This window comes from Budorcas taxicolor, chromosome 2, assembly GCF_023091745.1.
Source record: "Budorcas taxicolor isolate Tak-1 chromosome 2, Takin1.1, whole genome shotgun sequence".
NCBI classification, from domain to species: Eukaryota; Metazoa; Chordata; class Mammalia; order Artiodactyla; family Bovidae; genus Budorcas; species Budorcas taxicolor.
Window position 1 is genome coordinate 24,944,793 of NC_068911.1, and position 18,677 is coordinate 24,963,469.

General features: G+C 45.9%; 1 protein-coding gene across 1 annotated transcript; it reads left to right on the top strand.

Moving 5' to 3' along the window:
• The first annotated feature begins 2,553 nt into the window (after positions 1-2,553).
• On the top strand, positions 2,554-17,611 carry GP2 (glycoprotein 2). Its single transcript, XM_052635869.1, has 10 exons — positions 2,554-2,641; positions 5,158-5,598; positions 6,085-6,195; positions 7,384-7,598; positions 8,094-8,242; positions 9,396-9,641; positions 10,516-10,678; positions 12,326-12,410; positions 14,116-14,160; positions 17,553-17,611. Exons 1-10 carry the CDS (start codon positions 2,554-2,556, stop codon positions 17,609-17,611), a joined length of 1,602 nt encoding a protein of 533 aa, XP_052491829.1.
• The last annotated feature ends 1,066 nt before the right edge of the window (positions 17,612-18,677 follow it).

Consider the following 18,677-nt stretch of genomic DNA (forward strand, 5'->3'; position numbering starts at 1 on the left):
GTGAGGGCCTAAATTTTCTTGAGGTGGAATGTAAGACACCTGCTGAGAATGGAGGCAGCGGGAGAGTGAAGTGAGTAGTAATGGCTGCAGAGACTTGAAAGGAGAAGGTTGAGAGTGGCCACTGGGGAGACTAGGGTGGGTACCTGGCTAAAAGGAACAGACACATGGGCTATTTTGTGGGCTCAGATGGATTTCTGAATCCAGCATTTGTAGTTGTTATAAGTTCCACATTTAGGGGATTCTTCTCCAAATGCATTATGGTTAAGAAGGTGGCTTGTACCACCTCTTCCCTGTCCATGTTGAGTTTTTGCTGGAAGGTGTTATCAAGGCAGGACCTCCAGGCTCCTTGTAGCCTTGGCTCCTTGAAGAGTCCCTGTGTAACACAGAAAGGCAATGGCCATTTATTCTGCTGAAGCTTTGACTCTTTTGTTAATTCCGTAATATCCACTTTGCCACAAAGCCAGGTTCAACCTGAAATTTAAAAGTCCAAGATCTTCAAGTTCCTCTCAGTTCTCTACCTCCCAGTCTCTGCGGTAGCCCACATATCGACAGGCTCTTCAGATGCTTATTTTGTCCAAGGGTCTAGGCTATCCTTTGCTGGTCTGTGATTCACATGTCCCCAGATTGGCCTTTCCCAGACTGCTCATGGAGCATCGGAAGTTGGGTAGATCCTATAGGCCAAAAATGAGAAACACCCATCTGCCCTTCCTTATTTAGTCCCTTGTCCTAACTGACTTCAAGTTGAATGGCTTCCAGACAGAAGCAGAAGTGTTCTAAGGTGATTAGCTAGGAACGCAAAAAACAATTGGAAATCTATTGTGCAAACAAGTGTCTGTTTGATTTCTCTCCACTTCCCTTTGGATATTAAGCTTCCTTTTGATTAGTGTTTGGTTTCCAGTAATAAATATGGTGCTACTTCATGCGTTCATTGTGAGGATTAAATGCGAGAAATAATGGGTGCAAAGCAGTGCCCAGTTATGTTCAGCATTCAGTACATGTTGCTCTTGTTTATAGAGAAGTATTTGCATGAAGGAGAGACTGCTAGAAGGGTTACATGCAGGGGGGTGATGGGCAGGGGGTGTGGGAACAAAGGGGCCTTCCCTTCACCACCCTTTCTGGTAAATTGTTTATCTTACCTGCACCCAACCAACCCAGTGTATGCCTGGGAAGGTAGCTCCAGTCACATCTCTGCACCAATCCCAGAGAGCCACATCGGTGGGAAGCGGCAATAAAAGGACGGTCCACAGCAGACGTGCATTTCCACAGCCAGAGAAGGAAGAACATTCCGTGTTCTCGCTACCAGGTAAGTCCTGCTTCAAGCCCCGGAAGGCTTTCTCCTGAGCCTGGGGGCCTCCTCTGATACTTGACCCTTTCAGAACCCAACAAGGAGTTTGGAGACTGGCCTTTATTGACGACTCCAGATATCACTGTATTTCCAGTTCGACCATGACTCCAGCTACGTGCTGGCTGCTCCAGGGCAAAAAAAGGCCCCCTTCCCTTGTCTCTGAACACTGTCCCCCCCACCCCCCAGGAAGACAGGCGTCTACTTAGGATTTCACCTCTAAGAAATACCAGTCCTGGGCACTCTCTCATAACATAGCCACAATATCCCTTCCAGAAACAAACTTCTGTCTTCAACTGAAGTCTTTCAGAGGCTGTAGAACTTTATCCAAAGATTCTCCCATTTGAGAAGAGAGTTTCCCAGAAGAGGCAGTGTTATTTATTTGAGTGTTGGCAGGCTCTTCACAGTTCCTTGTTCCTATCCACTCCCTCCTTGCTCGTTATGCACAGCTCCCCCAAATGTCTCCTGAGCACCTTCTGTGCTCTGGGCACAGTGTGAGGAGGCCATGACGGGCTCAGTCTGACATGGTCTCACCCTCACAGACATCTGCATACACAGAGGATGCTTTGGGCTCTCTCTGCACAGTGTGTGATGCACAGAACCGAGAAAGGGAAGCTGCTACTTTTGTCTGTAGACACTCATAGCTCTGCCACCCTCCCTTCCATCCAATCTCCAACAGCCTCTACCTTGACCCGAGTAGGACCTGCCCTGAGACCTTCGAGGACATTCACTAGTCTTGCTTGCCTTTGGTTCTCTTGCTGTGAACCTCACCCACTTGACAAATCTCCTGCTCCTGTTATAACATCTCTTCTGTAAGCCACAGAAAGGACTTCAAAGCAATACATCTTTCATGAAAGAAACCATCAGAACAATTCTGAGAAAATGGGCCTAAGCAAGCTATTTCACTTCCAGCATAGTACTTGCACATAGGAGGGATTCAATAAATATTTCTGGGATTAATTTACTCTGAGTCTCCGCTATTTCATCTGTAAAATGGAAACGATAAATACACCTTCCCTGGAGGGTGGTTTGGTGTCTTAAATGAGCTAAGGTATGCAAGGTGCTTGGTACAAGTCATGTGCTAACTGATGTGAGTTCTCTAGTTTTTTTCTTACCCCTGCCGTCAGGGGAGCAACCTCTGTCTCCCTGATCACATCTGGGTCTCCCCACGACCACTGCATGGAGAATCTGCAGGTTGCTGAGTGACCCACATGTCTCAGCTCCTGGAAAGGATGACTTCTGTCCTGTGGCTGGCCCTGGCCTCCTACATTCTGACCCTGTCATCTACAGAGCAGCAGGGTGAGTACTCTGCTCACCTGGCATCTCAGATAACCCGTGATACCTGGAGAGGCAGCAGGGGAGAGCAGAAAATTGGTTCAGGGTCAGCAAGAAAACAGGGGCATGATAAAAACTAAAGGGAAACAAGATGAGAGAACCCGGAATCTAGTCACAATCTCTCAAAGAGCCAAATCAGAAATTCCCCCTCAAGGGCAATGGGAGCCAGTTAAAACCTCCTATGCCTGGATATGGTGGCAATCAGAGGGCTGGGGGTTCATGTGGCTGTGAAGCTCCCAGTCGCTCTGTGCCTTGTTTTGGCAAGCATCTCTCTTTCCTCCAGATCAGTTTGCTCATCTGTAAAATGAAGAGACCAGGCTTAGTGATCTCTCTGTGGTCCTTCCAAAGATCCATGGATTGGGCATCTTAGATGCTTGTAGGAAGGATTCTCAGGCTTTGCACAAGGGTGAAAATTTCTGCTTACGTCCCTGTGGAGGGAGCTGGAGGCACTTAGCTCATGGCCTCCCTTGGGAAAATAGTGTGTGCGATAACCAGTCCAAGAATAATAAGTGCAGTGACTCCTTTCCTTAAAACAAACATGTACAAAAGCAAGGCTTGAAAATCTTTTTCCCAAAAAGTTCCTCTAATGTGATTCAGCTTTGTGGGGATGGACTGAGAGCCCCAGTAATCAGTGCATCAGCGCTGGGCACATGATCACCCATTAAATAGTTTAATACATCAAAAGAAAGGAAAGGAATGCGACCCTGGTAGAATGTATTTAAGTCATCATTGGGGCATTTCAGCATATCAGAACTAGAGGAGAGAACTAGCTTGAACTACTAGGCTCCAGGTGCTGTGCTTGCCATTTTGCACCTAGTACCTCATTTAACCTTCTAACACTCCTTTAAAGGTTTATTCTCCCAAATGGGGCATGCATATCCTGAAATGAGGTTGCACGGCAAACTCTTAACTGCAGGGGCAAGAGTTCACTCCTTGGTTAGGAAACTAAGATCCCACATGCTTCAGGGAAGAGCCAAAAAAAAAAAGAGAGAGAGAGAGAGAATTTTTGGTAGCTAAGCTATATGTACTTTTCTTCATGGGTATTAAACCATATAACTAATACATCATACCTATGGTATCACAAATACTATTCCTTAGGATGAAATGAATCTATAAAGAGAATCACTGAAAGAAACATATGAAATATATAATGACCTTGTTAATCACTCAATACAAAATAAAATACAAAATAAAAGGTTTTTAAAAAATTTAAAGAGTAAACTACAGACATCAGTGCATTTTATCTGTAAATATTTCAGCATGCAAATGATTAGTCTGAGTTCAATGTTGCTTTCACTTGCTTTTTTTTTTGAGATAAACTTAAAATACAATAAATGTACAAAATTTAAGTTATAAATAAAGAGAAAAAACACATGAGACAAATACAAGGACAGATGGACACCTGTGTGGCAACCATGACCTGAAGTATAGGAATGGATGATATTTGCACTAGCTTACAGGTGGCATTTTGCAGAAGAGTCTCAGGGGAATTAAACCATCTGCCAAGGTCAGCCAGTCAGCAGGTGCAGAGCTGGATTTAAACCCAGACTGTCTGGCCTGTGACTTCCTCCACCCTCCACCCCACCCCTGCTTTACTTCTCCATATCTTCACACATCACAGTCCTTGAATCTGTTAAAAACCAGAGACCAGCAATAGGAAATGGCCCTATTAGACCCAGTGGTTCTCAATGGGGGTGGGGTGGTGATTTTGCTTTTCAGGGGACACTTGGCAATGTCTGGAAAGAACTTCAGGGAGGAGTACTCTTGGCATTTAGTGAGAAAACTCAAGGAAGCTGCTAAACATCCTACAGTGCACAGGACAGAGCCCATCCCCCAATATAATTATCCAGCCCAAACATCAGTAGTGCTGGGGCTGAGAAATCGTCATCTACTGATAAAGGAAAAATCTCTATGATATTCTAAATAATCAATGCAAGTGGAAAGAAAGCTGTACAGCATTAAACACATTTAAAAAAAACTATTTTAAATATATGCACAGGAAGGGTCTGAAAACTGTATGACAAATTTATGGTTACGTCTCGAATGGAATGAGCTAGGACAGGTGTCATTTCTACTTTATTCATTTTAATAACCGTTGAGTTTTCTCCCATGAGCCTATGCTACATTTACAATGAGAAAAACAAATACTGGCAGGCAGAACCACAGTGTGTGGTGGCTCAGGGGAGCCCTGCAACAATCCAGAGCCTGCATCACCACTCAGGCTCAGTATGAGTGACACCCTCTGAGGCTACGCAGAGAGTGTGGGGACTCTGATATTCTTAATGCCTACAATATACCACACAAAGCCCTCCTTATTATTCTGACCCCGAGGTGATGAAGGCTGATGTGCAACCAATGGGTCGTGTGCCTCTTGCCCACACCAGGTTCCCTAGCATTCCCAAAACAGAGTGTGCTGGGCACGAAAACCCTGTAGGCCCCAGGGTCTGCTCCGTAAACCCGAGCATACCGTTATTCTCCAGGTTACAGAAACTCCACCAACAGTGGTTCCTATGAAGAGGACTTGGATTGCGGAGCCCCTGGCACCCCAGAGGCCCAGCTCTGTTTTGACCCCTGCCAGAATTACACCCTCCTGAATGAACCCTTTCGAAGCACAGAGAACACAGAGGATGTCCAAGGCTGTGACAGTGACAAACACGGCTGGTACCGATTTGTGGGGGACGGAGGAGTGAGGATGCCGGAGGACTGTGTCCCCACATTCCGATGCCAGACGTCTGCACCCCTGTGGCTGAATGGCACCCATCCCGGCCTTGGGGAGGGCATCGTCAACCGCACCGCCTGTGCCCACTGGAGTGGCAACTGCTGCCTCTGGAAGACAGAGGTGCTGGTGAAGGCCTGCCCGGGCCCATACCACGTGTACCGGTTGGAGGGCACCCCTCAATGCAATCTGAGATACTGCACAGGTGAGTGGGGCAGGGCAACCCGGTGAAGTGCCCAGGGTCAGTAGAGTGGGTGCAGCGGGTCAGGAGGAGACTGAACAGAACAGCCTCGGTTCAGCGCCAGCAGTGGGAACAGACAGGTTAAGCAATTCTCCCAATATCACAGAGCTGGAATGTGGCAGAGCCAATTTGAACCTAGCATCCCAGCTCGACGATCCAAATGCTACCCCCACCCCCACGAGGTCTACATGTGAACTGAAAGAATTAAGGCATGGAAAGTTCTGGGAATAGCATTTGCCCTGTAGTAAAAGCACCAAGCTGGCAGCTCCAAGGTTCTCACCCCACCGGATCGGGAGTTGGGAAATTCAAGTTCGAGGCCTGACGCTTCCACCAAATATGGCACAACCCTTGTCAAACATGGCACCTCTTCTGTAGAATAAGGTTGGCCTTGGTGGCCTCAAGCCCACCCTGCTGTGCACCCTGATCCTCTTCCTCCACGCCTCACCCCAGACCCTGCCACCTCGGAGCACAAGTGTGACAAGACCTGCCGCCCCGAGGAGGAGTGTCGCCTCGTCAGTGGCACCTGGGGCTGCTTCTGCAGACAGGACCTCAACGTCTCCGGTGAGCACTGGGACTGTGCTGACCCAGCGGGCAGGGCAGGAGGGAGGGAGCTCCAGAGGATCAGGACTAGGTGTGGACCACAGTCAGTGGTGATGGAACCGAGCTCAGTGGAAGAGACGTGCAAAGCCAGCGAGTTTGCAAGGATGGGGCCAAGGGTCAGACACATTTCCGGGTCAGCCACTGGACTGTGGCCTTGGGAATGGGTGGGCTTGACTCATGAGGGACAAAGCTACTGAGGATGAGGACTCTGCCAGTGTTGGAAGTTGTGTTCAGGTGTTGGCATGGTCTCCACGTGAGGAACAAGGGCAGACTCCTGTGTCAGTCTTGGATTTGTTGGGTGGGGTCTGGGACCTGGGACCAGCTGCTTACCCTCTCTGAACCTGAACATCCTTATCTGCAAAATGTGGGTGAGATAATAATAATAAAACAAAACCCACAAAGCAGGGCTTTGATGAGAATTCAATAAGACCAGTCCAAGTGGGTAGGCTCTGGAGGTGATGTTCTTGTCATCCCAGCAGGTAAGCAAGCACAGGCAGGTGACCCATGGTTACAGATGAGCCCTAAGCCCTGGGTGGGAGTTGGAGGAGCTTCCCAGTGAGAAGATCTCCTTCCCTCCTAGACTCTAACGAGAGCCTTTAATTCTTGCTTTGGGCACAAGCCTGCTTTCCTCTGTTCATACTCCTCACCCCTGTGGAGGAGAGAGTGTTCTATGTTGAGGGACAAGAAGGAGCTTGAGGTTCCTATCTGTGGTGGCAAGTGTGTCCTTCTACTCCACATGCAGAGAGAGCACCTTTCACATGGGAGAAATATTTCCTGTTTTCAGGGAAACAGAGAGGTGTGTCAGAGCGTGGCTCTTGCATTAGCTGCAACTTAAGTAACTTTAATTCAAAATAATCAATACACCATTTGGCATATTTGGGGATGATCTGCTCTGGGTCCCAGGAGGGACCAGACATGAGAGCCTTCGCCAAGCCTGCAGACAGCATGCTTGGAAATCTTGGACGGGGGCATCTTGGCCAGCCTCACCTACCGCAAGCCTGAGTGTAAATCCCACGTGGGCCTCAGGCCCCTCTAGTCTCCCCAGGCTCCTGGTGGGCAAAGCGGTTTGCCAAAGGGCACAATATGTGAGCTCTGCCCTCTCCTTCCAGACCCCTATCCACTCTACCTGCCTTTCTCTCGACTTTCCAGATGTACACAGTTTGCAGCCTCAGCTGGACTGTGGGGACAAGGAGATCAAAGTGTCACTGGACAAGTGTCTGCTGGGAAGCCTGGGTTTTGGAGATGAGGTCCACGCCTACCTGCGGGACGGGAACTGGAACTGCAGCAGCCTCAGTCAGAGTGAAGAGAACTGGATATCCGTGACCTATCCCACCCAGGCTGGTGCCTGCGGAAACATTCTGGAGGTGAGTGATGTTTATACCCCTGCTGCCAGAGTGCAGGAGCTGGGCAGGCGAGGTGTAACTCAGTAACTATGAGTCCTTGGACAAGTAACTTAGCCTCCATGGACCTCTAAGGGCATGTGAGATTACACATGTTGGTCCAGGAGGCAGCTTAGAATAGGCTTGATGCTTAAGCTCAGTAAATGAAACCTATGATTATGATTCTTTCACTTAGGGATAATGTGGGAGGGGTTCACAAAGGAGCAAGCATGGCAGTTCCTGACTGTTCCCAAGAGTCAACAGTTTATTGTTCTAGTTTTCGATCTGGGATCCTCATTCCCCTTCCAATAAAGTGCCAGTGCCACTCGGGGAGGAGACCCATTGCCTCCGTGAGATCAGAGGACAGGGTTGTCCGCTTGATTGACAGCATCAACTCTGGAGTCACACAGACCTGAATCCCAGATACACTTGTACCTGCATCCATGTCGACATATATGTCGTCTTGTTTTTATGCCAAAGAGAAACCAGACCCATGCCATCTACAAAAACACCCTCTCCTTAGTCAACGATTTCATCATCAGAGACACCATCCTCAGCATCAACTTCCAGTGTGCCTACCCACTGGACATGAAAGTGAGCCTTCAAACGGCCCTGCAGCCCATTGTAAGGTATGGCACTGATCTTTACCCTTTGACCTATAACCCTGACTGACTTCACGCACATTTTATCATGTCCACAGGATGCTACCCACCGCCCTCAGGAACTTCCATTCATTCCACAAATATTTGTTGATTATGTATTAGGATGTTCAGCATGAACAAAGCAGGCATAGAATATTTTGTGGATATTGAAGATTATTACTATGAAGCAATGCGACGACATGAAACAGTGTTAATTAAATAAGCTGAGGAACAGAAGAGCATGACAATTTCATTTATCTTGAGGTAGAAAGGCATTCAACAACTCATTATATAAAAAATTATTTACAAGTGCAATGCAGGCAATGTAGGGGAGGCACAGGGTGCTGTGGGAGCAGGAACAAGGGTCCCTGACCTAATTTTGGTTGGGGGGGAAAGCTGGGGGCAGGAAAGCTTCCCTGCACATGTGGGATTTAAGCCAGATCAGATTTGATTGGATAAACTCATCAGATATAGAACCAAATAGAAATTTGGGTGGAGTTCAATTAGGGCAGGGGGTCTGGTCATTTGTTCACTGCTATCTAAGTGTGCCTGGAATGGGCCCTGCTGAAGGAATTCCTCCACATTCCTAGATGTGCTTAGGAGACTTTCTGAGGTATTCGAAATCCAGAGTACCTGTCCCCATTACCTTTTTGCCTCCTGGGTTCACAGAATGGCATAATCAGGATTCGAAATTTTATAGTTCCATTTCTAGTTTTCAGTCTGTAATGCGTTGGGGCCCAAGGTTCATAAAAATATAAATATTCAAGCTATTTTATTTGTCTTGTTAAAATTGATGTTTCACTGAAAACTATGGGATAGAGGGAAGAGGTGTGCTGCTAAAAATTGTGAGCCCACAGAACTGGTCCCAAGCCCGGTTCTGCAGGTGAGAAGACGGAGGTGCTCTTTGAGTGAAGGAGGTATGTGTGCTCTCTGATGCAGGGAGGACTGGCAGGAAACCTGAAGTCAGACATCTGTTTGTTGAGTTGAATGCCTAGAAGATAGTAGATACTTGATATAAGTAAATGACTAGTTCATTTAGGAATCAAAGGTGCGCCTCTGGCTTCATAATCTTACATAGGTGTGGGACTCGATTTTGTTCTCACTGTTCAAAACCTCACTCTTGTGGTTTTTGTGCTCTCAGTTCCCTGAACATCAGTATGGAAGGGGAGGGAGAGTTCACTGTCAGGATGGCCCTCTTTCAAGACAAGGACTACAGGTCTCCTTATGAAGGGACTGCAGTCGCGCTGTCTGTTGAATCCATGCTCTATGTGGGCGCCATCTTGGAGAGAGGGGACACGTCCCGATTTAACCTGGTGTTGAAGAACTGCTATGCCACGCCCACTGAAGACAAGACTGACCCTGTGAAATACTTCATCATCAGGAACAGGTACTGGACAATCTGGGGTTATCCTTCGGCCTAAATGAGGTTTGGGGTAGAGAACAATGATCAGCTCATCCCTGCCTGGCGGTTGTGTCAATTGGCTTGCCTCTTTTGGAAAACAATTTGGTATGACATGACCATACCCTTTGACTCAGAAATATCACTCCTGAAATTGTGGCCTTAAAAGATTAATACAAAATAGATGGGCAAGGTAAAGAAATGCCAGTCATTTTTCATTTCAGTATCTTTTATCATTTTGGAAGTAGGTTCATAGATCAAAGGGGACTTTTATACTGATGTTAACACTGACTACACAACATGAAAACAAAATATGGGACAAAATATGATTGAATTGTTAACTGGCAAAAACAAAGGAAAATGCATATCTATAGATCATGATTCAAACTATAGTTAAAATACCAGTTAATATTTAGCATAGAGTTTAGGTGTGTACCAAGCACTGTGCTAAGCAGAATACAAGGATTATCTCATTAAATGTTCACATCAATCCTAGGAAGTACATATTCCTGTCCCTACTTTACAGAAAATAAAACTGAGGTTCAGTAAAGTTAAGTAATCAGCTCACAATCATTTAGTTAGAAAGTGGGTTGGGTTGGAATTTAAAATCAGTCTGTCTCATTCTGGGGACTGTAGGCCCTCAAATTTAAACCATGTGAGTTTATTGGTCACATTGTGGAGAAAACCTGGAGGAATAAAAATCTATGCTATAGGTTGGAATGAACCATGGTGGGGGGTGAGGGGGCTCTTTAATTCTCTCCAATGCTGTTTTTACGCTGGATGCAGATTAGAAATGCAGTAAGAGCCTCAGACCCCCTGAATTTTCCTAGAAGTTAGATCCTTGTCCCTGTCACCCTCCCAGCTGCCCAAATCAACGTGATTCCACTATCTCCGTGGAAGAGAATGGGGTGTCAGCAGAAAGCCGGTTCTCAGTTCAGATGTTCATGTTTGCTGGAAATTATGATCTAGTTTTCCTGCATTGTGAGGTTTCTCTCTGTGATTTCATTAAAGAAGAGTGCCAACCGGTGAGTATCTCTTTGGACTAAACTATTCAGTGCCTGACATGGGGCCTGGTACCTCCATACATGTTTATCGGAATTATGTATGGATTGAAAGAGGGGAGGGTGGGAAGGAGAGAAGAAGGGAGAAAGGGAGAGAAAGAAAATCAGATAGATGATGAGATAGAAAGATAGATGGATGGATGAATTAATGGAAGGGAGGGAAGGAGAAACAGAGAAAAAGAGGGAAGAAAGGATGAATGGATGTAACTTAAGTCTCCAAAAGCCCATGTGTCAGCAATTATAGTATCCCCAGGAAGCATATTAGATGAAAGAGCCTGTCTACTATGTTTCCTTGGTACAGAACATTTTAAATGATTTTACTAATAGCTGACTTCTTTCAGTGCTTACTCTGTGTCAGTTCAATCCAGTTCAGTTGCTCAGTCATGTCCGACTCTTTGCAACCCCATGGACTGCAGCACACCAGGCCTCCCTGTCCATCACCAGCTCCCAGAGCTTGCTCAAACTCATGTCCATCGAGTTGGTGGTGCCATCCAACCATCTCATCCTCTGTCATCCCCTTCTCTTCCCACCTTCAATCTTTCCCAGCATCAGGGTCTTTTCTAATGAGTCAGTTTTTTGCATCAGGTGGCCAAAGTATTGGGGTTTCAGCTTCAGCATCAGTCCTTCCAATGAATATTCAAGACTGATTTCCTTTAGGATGGACTGGTTGGATCTCTTTGCAGTCCAAGGGACTCTCAAGAGTCTTCTCCAACACCACGGTTCAAAAGCATCAATTCTTCTGTGCTTTCTTTACAGTCCAACTCTCACATCCATACATGACTACTGGAAAAACCATAGCTTTGACTAGATGGACCTTTATTGATAAAGTAATGTCTCTGCTTTTTAATATACTGTCTAGGTTGGTCATAACTTTTCTTCTAAGGAGCAAACGCCTTTTAATTTCGTGGCTACAGTCACCATCTGCAGTGATTTTGGAGGCCAAGAAAATAAAGTCTGTCACTGTTTTCATTGTTTCCCCATCTATTTGCCATGAAATGATGGGACCGGATGCCATGATCTTGGTTTTTTGAATGTTGAGTTTTAAGCCTGTGTCAAGCACCATTCTAAAATTTTATATGCCTTATCCAATTTAATTCTCACAGCACACTTTAAAGTAGATTCTTTTATTAACCACATCTTACAGGTGAAGAAACTGAGCTCAGAGAGGTTACTTGCCTAAGGGCCACAGAGCTAGAAAGTACCAGGGCTGAGTATGCCCTGGCTGAGGAGTGACTTACATGCCCATGCTCTTAACCCAGATTCAACACTGCCTACTAAGAGCTGGCATTTCTTGAGTGTTTGCTGTGTGCCTGTGTGTTGCACACATATTTCCTTTTAACCTGCACAGCCTAGAAGATATGACTTAATAATAGTAGACAGGTGTCATCATTTATCCCAAGTTAGACAACTGAAAGAAAAGAGAGGAGATTCAAACCCAAGTTCATTTGACATGACTGAGAATTCTCTAGATTGAGAAAACCACAGCATCAGAGTCAGGATCATATTGTGGGTGGGGGCCCATTCCTGGGCCAGAGCTCCTCAAGGCAGGAGCAATTTGGATAGGAACATGCCTTTACGTTTTGATATAATGAGAATTCTCCATCCCCACAGTCTTGCTCAAGAAGTCAACTCCGCAGTGAAGGAGTGGCTATCGACCCAGCCCGAGTTCTAGACCTGGGACCCATCACTCGCAAAGGTAAGAAGTAGCCAAGTCCTGGTGATAGCTCCAGCTGGCCAAGTGCTGACAGTTAACCTCAGGAGCCTGGGGTCACCAACTTAACAGCCCAGGTCCTTTTCTGCTTCCTCAGGAAACCCAGTGGTAAGTGCATCTTTGCAAGAGATGTTTTGGGTAATGATAGTAGCATTTGCCACTTGTGCTGGGCTTCCTATGTACTAGAGATCAGGCTAAAGTCTCAGAACCCACTGACTCAATCCTCCCCGACTGCATCCATTTTACAGGTGAGAAACTGAAGCTCAGAGAGATTAAGTGACTCCCCCAAGATCACCTACTCATGAGCAGCTGGAGTTAGCATTGAACCCAGCTCAGGCTGATTCCCAAGCATGTGTGTTTTGTCTTTTCCCTCCTGCCAGGCGCTCATAACTCGATCCCTTTGAGGTGAGGTCTAAGTGCTAAACCAGCTTAGGTTTCTAGAGAATGACCATGTTTCTCACAATCCAGTTATGGTGTTCTGGGGCATGACGTAGGAGAAGCTTTCCAAACGCTCCTTAGATTTTCCTAAGTCTATCCCACAGGCTAGCAGTTCTCTCATAGCTTTTACTTGCACTGAATTGACAGAATCAAGAAGTCAAAAAACTTAAAGCATTTCTTCTGTCCTAGAGAAATTAAGGTGCAGTAACATTAATAATGGGTTTCCCAGGTGGCCTGGAAAATCCCATGGACGGAGGAGCCTGGTGGGCTGCAGTCCATGGGTTCGCTAAGAGGCGGACATGAGTGAACGACTTCATTCTCACTTCTCACTTTCATGCATTGGAGGAGGACATGGCAACCCACTCCAGTGTTCTTGCCTGGAGAAGCACAGGGATGGCGGAGCCTGGTGGGCTGCCATCTATGGGGTCACACAGAGTCAGACACAACTGAAGCAACTTAGCAGCAGCAGGTGGCCCTAGTGGGAAAGAACCCACCTGCCAATGCAGGAGACATAAAAGACTCTGGTTCCATTCCTATAACCGGAAGATCCCCTGGAGGAGGGCATGGCAACCCACTCCAGTATTCTTGCCTGGAGACTCCCATGGACAGAGGAGCTTGGTGGGCTACAGTCCATAGGGTTGCAAAGAGTCGGACATGACTGAAGCAACTTAGCACGCATGCAACAATAATATTAATAATAGTAACAATAATAATACCTCCTGCCTGGCACCATATTTATATGCATTATCACATGGAATGTTCACAATAGTCTAGGGACATAAGCACTATTACTGCTATCATTCTCCAGATAAGTAAACTGAGGCTGTCTCATGAAGAAGACCCTGCCTCTAGTTATCTTGTTCTTTTATTGAATCTTCCACTAGAAGCTCATGTGTTGTCACAGAGTACATTGGGGAGGAGGGAGGAGGGATTGAGAACTCCACTTTGCAATCAGGTAGACTGGGGTTCGAATTGAAACTCTTCCACTTATTAGCAGACATTGCTGAGCCTCAGTCTTCTCATCTGTCAAATGGGGATGAGAACACTCTTCACAAATCTCTCAGGAGGATTAAGTTTCAAATGCATGAAATGTGTTTAGAAAGGTACTTGCTAAATAATAGATGTTTCCACAATGTGGATTGCCAGTGACTGTGATGACCAGGTCCAGGAGGTCTTGGAGCAACTCTGGCTACAGTGCCGCAGCCAGTGGAGCATAACTGTGGAAATCCTCACCTTCTGATCTTGTCTCTAGGTGCCCAGCCTCTTGGTGTCATGAGTGGAACACCCAACACTGCAGGTACATTATTTTCTCTTGCCTTTCCCACAGCCCTCCCAACTCTCCTTCGTTTTAATTCAGTGCATATTTATTTAGTCTCCTCTATGTGACAGGCCCCATGAACTGTGCCAAGATCTGTGAACCCTGAAATGAATCAAACCCTAGACCCATCTAGAGATGCTCACAGTGCAGCAGGAGGGCCATTATTAGACAAAAAAAAAATGTTTATTGAGCACCAGCTGGGGTTAGGCATTGTTATTGGCACTAAGGTTATAATGGTGAATGGTACAGGTCAGGTGCTTGCCCTAATGGAGATTGTGTTCCAGTTTCAAAATAGACGATAAAAAAGCTCACAAGGCAAATTAGAAATAGAAGAGAATGATGTGATAGAAAATTATCAGCATGGGTAATACTGCCTTCAGTAATGCAGAAGTTTATTTCTCTCACACACAAATGAAGTCAATAACACAAGCAATCCAGGACTAACAGGCCAGCATCATGAGGTCATCAAGAATCCAGACTGTCTTCTTGGGTGGGGGAAGGCTAGCTCCTAATAAAGAGAGCAAGACTCTGAAGGCATTGGTTCAAGGCTATCAGAAGAATCACAATCCTTAGGAGCCTCTATCCAGATGATTCCACCCCATGTTCCTCAGTCCCCAGGTTTTTCCAACCAGGGCTCTGACATTGTTGCAAAGCTGCCCGAACAGCATTCAACCCTCTTTTAAACCTGGCAACTACCATGAGTCCAAATTTGCTCCTTAGGGGTATCCACTCTTCTAATGCTGGAGATAAGGGCCTCTTACAAGTTACCTACCAAAGAGACACTCCAGCTCTTTCACTTGGCCCTAACTATTAAAACCCCTCCATTTCTCACTTTTCTGCAATAGGGCATTATATGGACAGGGAGGCCTGGGGTGCTGTGATTCATGGGGTCGCAAAGAATTGGACACGACTGAGCGACTGAACTGAACGACTGAACTGACCTGACTGATAAAGCAGTAATCATTAACCAAGTCCATTTCCCCTGTACTTAAAGGCCTGAATCATTGCACTGGACAGAGGATTCCCCTCCTCAATAGTAACTTTCTCTTGGGTCACTAACTGAAGAAATTTTTTAGCAATTATTTTGCTACCTTATGATGGGAACTACCCATGCCACACAGATTGTGTTCTTAAAAAAAAAAAAAGAATCCAGGCTCCTTCCATCTCACCCCTCTACCATGTTTAGGATTTTACCATCATATTCATGGTCCAAGATGGCAGACAGAACACCAATCTTTATATCTAGGCCAGGATGGAGGGAACTTGGAAGAAGTCCATGACTTTTAAGGAACAATCCTGGAAGCTGACACCTTATATCTTCACTTACGTCTCATTGATCAGTGCTGAGTCACATGGCCACATCTGGCTGCAAAGGAAGTTGGGAAATACAGTCTTGATCCTGGATGGTCACACACCCAACCAATGTTTGATGGATCTGTTAACAAGATAGGAAGGAAGAATGAATATCAGAATGGATAGTCAGAAAATTTTTTGAAGGAGGTAATATTTGAACTAAATGAGAAAAAGGAGCCAGGTATGCAAATATTAGCAGAACAAGCCCTGTAGGAAAAATGAACAACAATTGTGAAATTAAATACTCATATAAGCAAATAAATCACAAGCAAGTAGATAGTGCAGAAGAGTAATTAATTGTATTGAATAAGATCAGAAGAGAATTTCAGCTGATGTTAACATCTGAATGTGGTTTTGATGAATGAATGGAGTTCTGTAGGGAGACAAATCTAAGAAACATATTTTGGTCCAAAGGGAAAGCAATGCTATTAAGATTTCACTATCCCCCAAAATGGCCTATACTGGTGAACCCAGACATTAAAAAGTTCTACCCATCCTCAAATCTCCAACTAGATAACAGTCTAAATGTTTCCAAATAACCTCAGTGCTAACATTCAGACAATGCTCGGAAAAGCAATACTCATCAGAGAGGGTGGTTAGAGCTCAGACTGCAAGCAGCTTGAGAGCAGGGACCTCAATCTCATTAATTTCTTCCAGTCCTTCAGGTTAGCATAGTGCCTGGAACCACCTGGCTTCTCAATGGACTTTTCTAAATTGACTAATTTCTTGGTGGGTACTGGTTTCTGGAGACTTTCGAAAACAGAGGAATCACTCCAACATGACGCGGTGGCAGACTACTGCAAGAGTGCGCCTATGGGTTTCATAGTTTGCTCTCTCCCACAGCCATTTATGACATTTTTAGAATTAACTGAACATCAACCTACGTTTCATAATTATAAACTGGTTGTCATATAATGATATGTATCTGAAAATTGTGATATTCGTCTCCCTCTCCCTCCTAAGGACATCAGAAAGTTATTTTGAAATTTAGGGCTTGAGGAGCCACTATAATCTGGTGTTGGGTAGAAGGGGCTTGCACATGCCTCTCCGAGATCCTCTAATATGAGACAGCTATGATCCAGGAGACAAGCCCTTCTTTAACCCTGAGTATACAGTAACGTTCAGAAGACATTCCAACCTCCCAGATCTTAGAGTCCGATTTTCAAAACCAATACTTACATGGTGTTTACCATGTGTCAGGCACTGTTCTAAATGCTTGCTATGAGTTCACTCACTCGCCTTACAAAAATCTCATGCAGTAATAGCTATTAGTAATGATCCTATTTTGCACACAGGGACATTCAGGCACAGAGAGGTTCAATAACTCACCTGGGCCTGCATAGCTAGTTGCAGAGCTAGAATTCTAAACTAAGTAGTCAGGCTTCAGAGGTAATGCTTTTTTAACCTCTTTCTGCCTTCAGTGTCTTTCTGCCTCTTCACTATCAGAGTGAGTAATGCTAGCTACTGTGACAAGTGATCCACAGCTTTCCGTGGTTTTATGCAACAGTTTATTTCCCATAAAATCACTGGAAGATGCAGCTCAGTGCCCTTTACAGTCATTATTAGAAACTGGAGTTCTTACCTTCTGGTAAATTCTGGCAACTCTGCTGTCCCCTGAAAGTCCTCTCTTGGAGGCTCTGCATCTGGTCCCTAGATGCTGGATGAGGGAGCATGGAAAATTATGTAGGAGGCTTTAAGAACCAGGCCTAAAAGTGGCACATGTGACTTCTACCCACATTCTATTGGTCAGATCCAGTCATATGGCCCTACCTACTGCAATGCATGGGGGAAAAAGTAACTTCCTATGTGCCCACAGGGAAATGAAGTGTTTGGTGGTGGTGAGTCAGCTTTGCCTCTACGACATGGCCCTTTGCCACCTCCCAGGGGCAGAAAGCTAAAACAGATATTAAGGATACTCTGTGTTTGTCATCCTTGTCCAGCAGAAGATAGGGACGCCACCTCACGTTGGCTGCTGAGTTCCAGAGCCCAGCACCCGACAGTCCTCTCTTGTGTTTCAGGATTCCTGGTGGCCTGGCCCATGGTTCTCCTGCCTGTCCTCCTGGCTGGGCTGTTCTGAGAGCTCGGCTGGGCATCTGGCCTTGAAGCTTGTGTTCTTCCCTCTGGCGGTGGCTTCCAGTCACCCTGCAGCTCTGCTGGTTCTGTCTTCAAACAAATCATGTTGTCTCCAGGCCTGACTAGTTCTGGAGAAAAAGAAGAGCTTTCCCTTGTTTAACACTCTCAGTCCTTTGTATTCCTCTTTTTCTCATGGTGGGGGCTCTGACACCTGGCCTGGACTGACTTTTCTCATTCATTAGCAGGCTCTTGAAAGCAAACTTGCTAGGTGCTTGTGTGTCTACAAGTATAACACATGTTCATAGCTTCAGGGAAGAGGGGCTATGTCAATGAGGGGAAGGAGCAGGGGCAGAGCTTGTAAAAGAGGCACCCTCCACGATCTTCGGAAGCACTTCCATTCTGACTGCCAATAAATTGAACAGACTGATGTTTGCTTTCACCCCACTTCCTCTGGCTATTTCCATCATGGTTTCAACAATTTCTATGAAACATGTTGTAATGTGACCACTTTTGGAGACCTTGCATCAGAGAAGACTAGTCCCCATTGCTCCCCTGACCCCACCACACTGCAGACCTGCTTTGACATCCTAGAACTATACAAACTCCTACCCCTGGGACCTGGATGCTAGAAGAACTGCTCAGTTTGGGTGCAGAGATGTTGTCTCCCAAGAGCACACCTCTAGTGGTAAATAGTGATGCCCTTGCTCTGAAGGGTTCAGCAGGGAGTCCCAGTGTAAAATAATGCATCAATTCTGCCCTGAGGATGTAGCAGCAGAGCCTGGAGGGTGAGTAAAACCCCTTTCTGGAAACCTTGAATAAACCTTCAGGAAGACTCCACAAAGATGCCCCAGATAGAGAATACTACGCATGAGACCCCTCCAAGCTGGCTTCAGGGAAAGTGACAGGATCAATGCTAGGAGATCAGCAGGAGTGTGTGCACAGTCATGTCTGACTCTTTGAGACCCCATGGATTGTAGCTGCCAGGTTTCTCTGTCCATGGAATTTTCCAGGCAAGAACACTAGAGTGAGTTACCATTTCCTAGTCCAGAGGATCTTCCCAACCCAGGGCC